Genomic DNA, 10,898 nt, shown 5'->3' with positions numbered 1-10,898 from the left:
CTTAAGGATCACATGTCGGGCTTTTTAGAAGCATAAAGAGCATTGTCCAGTCTCCTCATTTAAGAGATGGAAGTAACGAAGGCTCTGAGAGCTTAGCCAGACTTGGCCTGGGGTGAGAGTTGCTACTGCAGCTGCTTGGTGCCTACCTCTCCTGACTCAGCGCAGGGCTCTTCCTGCTATGTGTAGCACTCACTCACCTCCTCAGAGCTTAGACTCAAAGCATTGTTTTATTAGCCTTGTCCATTCCCACCCCCCCATGATGAATTTATTTTTTTAAATCCTGCCAAACAGTGGTTCCAGCTCTAGTTCTCTCTTGGGTTGTTTTGGCTATGAGGTTTACAAATGTATTAGGTAGATTAAGAAATGTTAAAACCTGCAGAAATTGAAATCTGAAATCTACCTCATCAATTCTATGAAATTCTCAAGATTAAAAAAAAGAATCTTTGTTCAAATCAAAGTCTTACGTGTCTGCCAGGTCCATTGGCCTCTGAGCACTTATTGCTACATTTGAAAATCCCTTTTGCCTCTGCAGGTACAGGGGCTTGAGAGCATTTCTGTTCATTGAATAAGATAGCCAGCCATCTAGGGAAAGGTCTGCTAAACATTATTCAGAAAAATCTAGGTCAACCCCTGTGTCCATTCAACTCAAGTTAATAGAACTAATCAAGCAAAATGACTGTAGTTTTAATTAATCTAGAACCTTGGCAAAATTTCAGTTGGTGATGTAGCTAATGCGCATTTATTCGTGACAGACATAGCATTAAAAAATAATGGTGGGGAAAATAATGTCTGTCATAAGTTTCAGAATCATGAGATTTCACTGAGAGGCCATGCATAGCCGACTGAGAATCCGTTCTACCCCCACAAAGGGGCATCTTGCAACTGTTTGAAGATCTTCAGCAGTTAAGTGTACCTGCCCCAGTCACAGCCCGTTCTATTTTAGGACAGTTCTAATTGCTAGGAAGTGAGACAGATAAAATGATACTTCAGTGAATAGCGTGGATGATGATGAATAAAACTAAGCTTTTAAAAAAAAAACTTTTCCCACAAATAAAAATTGTTCAATGCTATGTCTAATAGGATGAGCATTCAGGAGTAAATAAAGCATCGCTGTGGTGCTCAAAGAGTTTTATTAGATAAAGCAAGTAGAAAAATAAATTTAGATCAAGAGGCAGCTCTGTAGTACAGTGGATAGAATTCTGGCTTGGAAATCTGGAAGAAGTGAGTTCAAATCCTTCCAGGCATGTGACCATCCTCAGTTTCCTCATTGATAAATTGATAAGGTTGGCCTTAAGCCCTCCACGGTTCCTTTCAGCTATTTATGATCCTGTGAGCTTCCTGCCTGAGGCCCGCTGTCCTTTAGGTTCTTGGTCCTTAAGAAGTTGGGATAGTTAGGAGTTTGGGGGTGTGTGTGTGTGAGTGTGTGAGGTGGTTCTGTTTCTGGAACTGTGAGGGGCTCTTTGGCGATCTCTATATGAATGTGGCAAATTGATCTCCCACCTCTATTACTGTTATGTTACTGTTGCTGACCCTCCTAATAGGGAGTTAGTAGGAACTGCATGTGTAAGCCAGACTATGGCATCTTTGGATGATGGAATGATGTAGAACATGGTGAGACTGGGGAGGAAGTGAGTGGGATGTAACTATTACTCATTATCGCCATGTACAGAGTGCTTCTTTAGATTTGTTCTTGACTCATATTTTTTTTAGCCAAGTGCTAGAAGACTTGTAGGATCTATGCCCTAGAATTCAGTGTTATGGTTCTACTGTGTAAAGCCTGTGGAGATGTGGTTTCAGTGTTCCACTATGGAGTTCATGATTGTGAAAGCTGTAAGGTAACGTGTGTTACAGAGCTCTCTGTTCTAGACTTCTCTAATGAGGATCAGTCTGTTAGCGGAGGGATCCATATTGGGAGGAAGAGCAGATTTCCTTGATTCTGGTTGTGGTGTTTCATTCTGAGCAGTAGAGTTATTCAGGATTTTCTTTTTTTGAAAACGTAAAAGAAAAAAAAGGCTTAACTTTGTTGGTTTCCTTTGTACCATGTATACTTGCATAAAACCAGCAAAAAGCTTCTCACTGTTGAAATCCATGGTGGCTTTGTTGGGGCTAGGAGCAGAAAGAAAGAGAGAACTGTCTTTCAGTCTCAATTTTAGGATATGCTTGGAATCACTTGTCTGTTTTTAATGTTAGAAAATGATGTCAAACTACATCATCATGGTTTATGTAAGAGAAAAATGGGGCACAGAGTTACTTTATTGCACAGTATCCTTTTATATTTCATCCCAACCTTTATTAAGTTTCTGCATCAGGCCCTGTGCTAGTCATGGGGGATACAAAGACAAATGTGAAATACTCCCTGCCCTCAAGGACTTTACATTCTAATTGGGGAGATGGCTTGTACATATTGGAAGTATATACAGAGTAGATGCCAGGGTACTAGCAGTGGAGGGAATCAGCAAAGGCTTTGTGTAGAAGGAGGTGCTTGGGGTGACCTTTGAAGGAAGTGAGGCATTTGAAAATGAGTGCATGGTACTGCCCAAATCCTCAGGTATTAAAGAAAAAGCAAAGTTTTATTGAAAGACCAGAGAGAAAACAAGACCGAACTCTTAGAAAATCAGAAATCCTCCAGTTAACAGTTCTCTCTCCAAGGACCTTTCTAAATCCCTGATCCTTTACAGTCCCAAATAAGCAGATTCTTTTCCGCCGTTGCTTTCTTGCTGCTCCCAGCAAGTACTTATTTCCAGGTAGAGTTCTCTGACTTGGAGTTGTCCTCTCTCAAAGCAAACATCGTTTCCTCATTGGACCCAGCGTTGGTCCCTGCAGAAGGGGTGGTTTCAAGAGTTTTCTCTGACCAACAGCATCACAGTCCTACTGATACGGTTCTATACTGGCAAACATTTGCCTTTGTTACTACTTTTGCTGACCTGGTCTCAAAAAGATTGTGGGCGGAGCGGTTTTCCAGGTTTAGATATGGTGGTGATAATACTAAAAATAGGATTTACATTGTGCTTGAAAGTTACACTATAAGTGATCTCCTTTGATCCTTGCTCTGACTCTGAAGGTAGGTGCTATCATTAGCTCATTTTACAGGTGAGGAAACTGAGGTTGAGCAGCACTAAGTGCCTTGCTGAGCTTACACAGCTCGAGATTGTTCGAGGCTGGATTTAAACTTAGGTCTTTCAGATTCCCAAGTCCAGCACTCTCTGTACTATCCTGACACTTGGAGACTCATGATCGTGACGGCCTCTGAGTCCTGCTGGGAAGGGTGTCCCTGCACCACATGGAGTTTGCCCCACTTCTTCTAGGATTGATTGAGCACCTCGCTCTCCCAAGTATTGAGGAATCTTTATTGAGTCCCTGGTTGGGATTTCTCAAATTCCTATCTTCCAGGACATTGCCCAGGGGAGACCTTTGGAGGATTGACTCATGTAACTGTGCTTTCTTTGTCCCTTCCAGGAGGTGTGATTGCCTACATTAGCTCCTCAAGCTCAGCTTCCAGCCCTGCGTCTTGTCACAGCGAGGGTTCGGAGAGCAGCTTCCAGTCCTCTCCTTCTTCGGTCCCATCCTCTCCAAACAGTTCTGCGTCATCAGATTGCAATGGCAACAGTAATGCTGAAGGCACCTCGAAGAGTGACCGAACAGATGGCCCTGTGAAAAGCAGCAAATCCAGTGTCACCGGGATGACTAAGGGTCCTGCAGGGTCAACAAGTAAGTGATTCTCACGGTTGGTTTGGCCTTAACTGCTGCCACATGCAGCTCTCGGTCACCCCTCATCCCTTCCGTCATTCTATAGACTGTCATATTCATTGGCTCTAATTGGCCTCTGGCAGTCACGTGAGTTGACAGTCATTGTCTCATGCTGGGTTGGTCCTTTTCCTTGGTCCAGCTTAGGGCCTCTGCTGGCTGAGGTCACAAGCTTCGTGGTCTCATAACCCTGCCAGCCTGCCCTTGTCTGAGTTAGCCCATCTAGCTCTTTGCTACTAGCTTCTTTTCATCTAACCAACTTTCCTGAGTCCCTCTCTGCCCATACGGTTTCAAGTAATAGCATAGTTGGACCTGGTACAAAGGGCCCTGTTTTCATATTATAGCTCCAGAAATCAGAGCTGTAGAATATATTTTGGGCAGTTGCACAAAATGTCATTGTGAAAGCAAAGTCTCATAAGATCCCTTTGGATTCCAGAATTTGTTGTAGAAATTACTATTTAATTTTTAAAAGCAAAGGTTTATTTTGTTCCCTCCAGAAGTTGATGCTTTCAAGTTGAATGGGATCATAATAATTGATTGCAAAAAAATTCTGAGCTCCTGAATTGTTTGCACCAGCTTTTCATCTGCTGTCTGTTTGTGCCCTAGAATTCAGTGGTATGGTTCTACTGTGTAAAGTCTGTGGGGGATGTGGCGTCAGGATTCCACTATGGAGTTCATGCTTGTGAAGGCTGTAAGGTAACGCATGCTACAGTTCTCCTTGTGCTGGTGGGTCTGCATTCAGAGCGGTGGGCTCTGGGGGGCCATGCTCAACTCTCTGCACGGGGGAGAAAGAAATTAATAGTGACTTCTCTCTTTTATTTATGAGTGTAAGCCTAAAACATTTTGGAGTGCAAAAACATCTTGTTTTAAATAGATTCTTAATTTTGTGAAATATTCCTCTTCCCTCATGACCATTCCTAACAAGTAAAACCCCAAACCTTATTGCCATGGCTGAGTGAAATGCATCATTCTGCTATGTGGAGAGGGAACAAACCCAAACTAAATTGATCTTGAGATATTTGGACAAAATCCCTCAGGCTTGATTGGCTGTGGAGAAAGGCATAGTGGATTGTCACTTAGAAAAATGAAGGTCCATAATCTTGGGGCCAGATTCTTCCATCAATCCCTACCTGTGGCACTTTGGGAAGTGACATTGATCCTACCTGAGAGAGGGCAGGGGGGAGTATCTTCTCTTGAAGGCTTCATCCGTCAAAGAAGCCCCAAAGAATCAGAGTCCAGCCACATGCTTACTCCATTCAGGTTTAGCACCTCAAACAAATAGTCACATTTGGCAAAGTGGGTGGGCCAAGATGATGAATTCACAGGGTGAGTCAGAGAGCTTATCTTGGGTAGCTCCTGAGCAGTTGCAAGGTTGGTTACCTAAGTCTGGCCAGTATTTTTTTTTTAATTAATTCACGCCTTTATTTCTACTATTTCTAAAGATTCTATTTGTAAATAGAGTTAATAGCAAAGCCAAGTCTCACCACTCTCATTTTATAGCTGGAGAAACTGAAGCGAGAAAGGGCATGTCTTGATGGAGAGTCCATGAAGACCACCTTTAGACCCAGGCTCTTCTCTGGACACAGAAAGGCCTCTGCAGTGCCAAGCAAATGGTTGTCTGGCCTCTGTTTGAAGACAACCTTCTGGAGGCAGACAATCCCTTTCTCTTCAGGACAGCCTGAATTGTTGGGAATTCTTTCCTGACATCAAGTTTGAGTCTGTTTCTTTGCCTCTTCCACATAACAGTGTTCCTGTTTCTGTGCCTTGAGGTCAAGTAAAGCAAGCTGAATCCCATCTCCACAGGACACCATCACATACATGAAGACAGTTACCAAACCTAAGCTTTTATATCTCCAGGCAAAACATGCCCAGTTTCTTAACTATCCTCCTATGTCACAGATTCTTGGCCTCCTCCATTCCTGATTGCCCTCGTCTAGACACTCTCCAGCTTATGTGTCCTTCTTAGACCAGGGTACCCAGAATGACCACAATGGTCCAGACAAAGTCTGAGTAGGGAAGAATGAAATAGGACTCCTACCTCCCTGGTTCTGGAAGCCGTACCCTTCTAAGTGCTGTTTAAGATCTCAGAGCTTCATAAAAGTTGCCACATCTCACTGCTGACCCCTGAAGCTGGCATCCACCAACACCCCGAGGCCTTTCCCTCAAATAAATTCTTGGGGCTTCTCTGTGAAGCTGATTTTTTGTGCCATGAGTGTAAGACTTCCTCTTAACCTGTTGAATTATGTTCTTATCATATTCAGCTAAATCTACATCTCTGCCTTTATTTGAAAACTAGGGTACAATTTTCCCTTCTCTAACCTTGGGGCAGTGAGGCAGCACAGTGGATAGAGCACCAGGCGTGGAGTCAGGAAGACCTGAGTTCAAATCCTGCCTCAGATATTTACTAGCTAAGTGACCCTGGACAAGTCACTCCACCCTGTTAGCCTCAATTTCCTCATATGTAAGATGAGTTGGAAAAGACATTGATAAACCACTCCAGTATCTCTGCCGGGAAAAACCCTAATGGGGTCACAAAGAGTTGGACACAACTGAAACAATCTTGTGGCGCCTCTTTCATTTCCCACGATCTTCCTGGTAGCCAGGACAGTGGCTCAACAGTCACATTGCCCGAGGAAATAGAGCTAATCTGAGCCCAGTGACTTAAATTCATCCAGGGAAGCTAGGCATTCTCTTACTCTCCCCTTACTTTTTTGGGGTAACAACTCCGTCTTGGTTTGTCATTTTTTAGGATAAAAGTCATTTTCCTTTGAAGAAAAACCAGAAACACAATAATGATTGAGCGGCTCTGATTCTCCATCAGTTATCATCTTTCCTTCCACCCAAAGCGAAGGCCCTATTCCTTCTTTCATCCTGCCTTTTCTACAGTATAACCAACCCCCCTCAGCTCATTCTTAGTTTGTCATTCCTGACAGTATTTTTACAGAACCGTTCCACACTCCTACGTTCGTCTGCTGCCGCCCAGTCTTGCCTGCATTGTCCTCTTATGACTGCCCTTCCACATGGTCTCCGTTGTCCCTCCTAGTTGGAATTGTTTCTCTTTCGAGGCTTTGGAATTCTTTCTGAATGTCTTCCCTCCCTTTTGGGCTAACTTCCCTTAAAGCATATTAGTCTCTGGAATCCTGAACCCTTTGAAATCTACTTTCTCAAAATCTAGGACGCATGTAAACTTTTTCTGTATTTCTTCTCCTCTTTCACAATTTCTAGGATAAAGTGTTTGCTTTCACCCCAAGATTCCCGTCATTTCAGTACCAGTGATGAAGTCCTGTCTGTTACGTTAGTAAGACTCAGATCCAGAATAGCATTTCCCCTAGTTGATCCTTCACCTTTTGAAAGATGGATTATTTCTTAGACTAGTCAAGAAATGATTAGCTGTTCTGCTTTTAGAAGGGAGAGAGAGCTCCAGTTGATGTATGGATACTCGAAGTTCATCATCACTGTCTGAGCAAGCCTCTGTGCTGGCTTGGGATCTGATTCTCAAACTCTTTCTGTCTAGGTGACTTGACTTGTATCTCCCTCCTTTCATCTTCAACCAAATACTCTTTGTCATACTTCTCCCCTCTGATTCCTGGGTTCCCTTCATGTGAGTGGACCACCTTAATATACCAGCTGGGGTCACCCCTCTGGCACGTGGGAGGTACTTGGTAAATGCTGACTATCCTGTGAGGTGTACTCATCCAGGACTGTAGGTCAGTCACGGGCCTTGGCCCACCCACATCATTGGTGACATGATAACCTGGGAACCAATGTGTCCTCTTGCAATAGAGTACTTCCTCTTGTTTGTTAATTAAACCCTAGGCATTTGTATATAGTCATACGAGGCCATGGACTTTTCTAATCCTCTCTTTCTTGGATTTCTGTCTTCTGTGATTTCCTGGGTATTTCAGCTGCAATTCTGTCTTCTTTGTGACTATTCTCTGTAGTATCTAACTTGGGGAGTAAAAATAGATAATCTTTCCCTCTCCCATCCTTTTTAGTTTGAAGCCCTTTTCCTTCCAATTTTAAACATTTTTATTTAACGTTTTGCATTTCAAAGTCTATCCCTCTCTCCCCACCCCACCCTGAGATGGTAAGCAATCAGATATAGGTTATACATGGGCAATTATGTAAACATTTCCGTAGTAGTCATTTTGCACAAGAAGACTTTAATAAAAGAAAAAAATGAAAGAAAGAAAGTGAAAAATAGTATGCTTAAATCTGTATTCAGTCAGTGTCAGCTCTTTCTCTGGAGGCAGATAGTCCTTCATCAATAGTCCCTGGATTGTTGTATTGCTGAGAATAGCTAAGTCATCAGAGTTCTTCATTGAACAATATTGCTGTTACTGTATACAGTGTTCTCCTGGTTCTTCTGTTCACTTCACTGTGCATCAGTTATGTGAGTCTTTCCAGGTTTTTCCAAAATCATCCTCCTTGTCATTTCTCATAGCACAATAATATTCCATTACAGTCATATACCACAACTTGTTTAGCCATTCCCCAGTTGATGGGCGTCCCTTTGATTTCCAATTCTTAGCCACCTCAAAAAGAATAAGCCCTTTTGATTACATTTGCAAGACACCTGACAAATACATTCTCACCAGGTGACAATGGTGTTAGGTATACTCCAGGTCTGGCCAGGAATCTGTCAACTTTGTATTAAAGCTATGTTCCAGAAATCCACATGCCATTCCCAGACACCAACTTCTTTGTCAACTCTAACTTGCCTTTAATGGCCAACCGTGAGGAAAATGCAATCTGTGCCCCTGTGATCTACAGTTGTTTGCCTAAGACTGAAGTTTTATCATTGGTGAATTTAAATTCTGCTGGGAATGTCCTTTTTGCCTGTGTGAAACACCAGAAGTGGGCAATTGTCATAATTTGATAAAATCCTTGAGTTTTAAGTCACACAATGAGAGAGATAGCCTTCTTGGAGGCAAGACGTCCTGTATTCCATGCCCACCTCCCCCCCACCCCCAAGCTATATGATCCTCAGGGGGTGCCCATACCTCCTGGGCTCCAGGTAGCTCTCTAACTCTAAGTTGCAGAAGAGCTGCTGCTGATCTGCATTGGCATAGGTGGTTTGTTTGCCGGGAGCTCCCTACATCAAGGAATCACAGATGTGGACCAAAAAAAAATTTTTAAAAAGCACAGATACTAACTTCTGACTTTGTCTTTAACCCAATTCTGATTTAAAAATCAGTCAACATTTCTAGTGTTTGTCAAGTACTGTGCTTGGCAATGTGAGGGCTTGAAAGAAAGAAGTCTGAGTTCTTGGTCCTCAAATAAGCTATATTGTGCACTTCCAGTAGACTAACAGTATGAGGCTAATTAATGTGTAACACAGTGGACAGAGCAGAGCAGTGGGTGTAAAGTCAGAGCCCCAGGGTTCAGGCACCACCTCTGTTGCCGTGCAGCCTTTGTTAATGGTTGTTGAACCACTCTGGACTTCGTTTTGCTTACCTGTCAAATGAGGGCATTGGACTGTGGTCCCTCCCAGCTCTGCAACACTGTGGTCCATGTTCCAAGGATTTCACTTGGCTCCATCAGATGAGCATCAACATGTTTTCAACTTCAGTGCCTGCTGTGTGCTTGCCTAGGTGATATGTTCCTAAGGTACATCACTAAGCCCATTAAACTTTTTTATGATGGAGAAAACTTTGTAGCCATTTATCAGAGGCCAGAGCAAAACCAGAACTATCAAAAAAGCAAAACCAAAAAAAAAATGTAACAAAAAAATAACCAAAACAAAGCCTCCAGATCTGTTTACAGCCTCCTGCCCTCTGGAATCTTTCTTTCCTTAGGATAATTGAATAGGGATATCGAGCAGGTGGGACCACATTAACTTACCTAGTGCATACAGGCAGGGGAATTTGGAACACACAGTTCGTGTCAGCTGTTCTCAGCAGGTGACTGTCCAGAAGGTTTAGGGAAACCACTGTTGTGTATTTTCTGCCATCTCTGCATAGTTGGCCTTTAAGTATCCTGCCATGATCATAGACATATCACCCTGATCAGGGACAGCTGATTGGGGATGGGGTGGATATAAAAAGAGGAAGATCTGGTGCTTGTTAGGGACATTTCAGTTCTTGTACTTGTAGGTTCCTAATGTTTTGGTATGGTTACTCTACTATTTCCCTTCATCCCCAAACAGAAACATTCCCAGGCTGTAGATACATGTTTGAGTGGGCTATTGATGAAGACCTGCGTGGCTCAGAATTGAAGTTCTTCTAAAGAAGAACAGATTTTGATTTTTAAAGCTGGTTGTGTGTGTCTTCTTGTCCTTAGGGGTTCTTCAGGAGAAGTATTCAGCAAAATATCCAGTATAAAAAGTGCCTGAAGAATGAGAACTGTTCTATCATGAGGATGAACAGGAACAGATGTCAGCAGTGCCGCTTCAAGAAATGTCTGTCTGTTGGGATGTCACGAGACGGTAGGTGCCCCAAGTGTGGAGCCAGTAGTAGAATCCAACGGCTTTTGTCCCTAGAGGGTCACATGTGCTCCCTGCAGGCCGCCTACCCTTGCCCCTTGGTGCCTTTTCACTGGTGCACAGGAACTTATTGAAGTCACATTTTGCTGTCTGTGAGGGCTCCCAGCTCTTGAAAGTGGAAATGCCCAGGTTCTCTTCTCCCTTTACTGTTCTGTGCTGGGTTTTGTCCAAATATGCTTTATGTTGCCTTCTCCCCAAATAACTTGTTTTCAAATTAATGTTTTGAGTCTTTATTGCAAAGACATTTTACTTGCCTTTGTTAAGGAGCCCTCAGATATCACGTGTTGATTTCTTGGCAGACCCCTCCTCATTTCTCTGTTCACCCACTCTAATGTGAATGTACTTGAATTACTAGAATTTGGGTGAATTTCGAAAGGAGACATAAAGTGGAAAAGAATGTGGAAGAGCTCCTGTAGTCTGCAGGAGTCATTCCAGATGGTTTTTGTGATACAGGGATCCACAGGATTGTCACTGCATTCTCTCAGCAGAGAGTTTGTCTCCTCTCTGGCTGGCACCTCCTCTTCAGCTCTTAGCCTAGTCTGGCAGAGGGGAGTGTGGACTTTCTAACTAAGCCATAGCTAGTAGGGTTACTTAGGGAAAATCCATGGGACTGTACCAGAGACCATCCTCAGGTTACCCTCACCTTCTTTGTACTCCAGCGATAAAAAAA

General features: G+C 43.1%; 1 protein-coding gene across 1 annotated transcript in view; it reads left to right on the top strand.

The window, feature by feature from the left end:
* The window catches only part of NR1D2 (nuclear receptor subfamily 1 group D member 2), a 49,837-nt gene that overhangs the window by 14,046 nt on the left and 24,893 nt on the right, over window positions 1-10,898 (top strand). Inside the window, 4 exon segments of the mRNA XM_036760070.1 lie at window positions 3,457-3,708; window positions 4,351-4,385; window positions 4,387-4,440; window positions 10,027-10,171. Coding sequence (XP_036615965.1) covers window positions 3,457-3,708; window positions 4,351-4,385; window positions 4,387-4,440; window positions 10,027-10,171 — 486 coding nt within the window.

This window comes from Trichosurus vulpecula, chromosome 5, assembly GCF_011100635.1.
Source record: "Trichosurus vulpecula isolate mTriVul1 chromosome 5, mTriVul1.pri, whole genome shotgun sequence".
Lineage (NCBI taxonomy): Eukaryota > Metazoa > Chordata > Mammalia > Diprotodontia > Phalangeridae > Trichosurus > Trichosurus vulpecula.
This window is presented reverse-complemented; position numbering and strand designations above follow the sequence as displayed.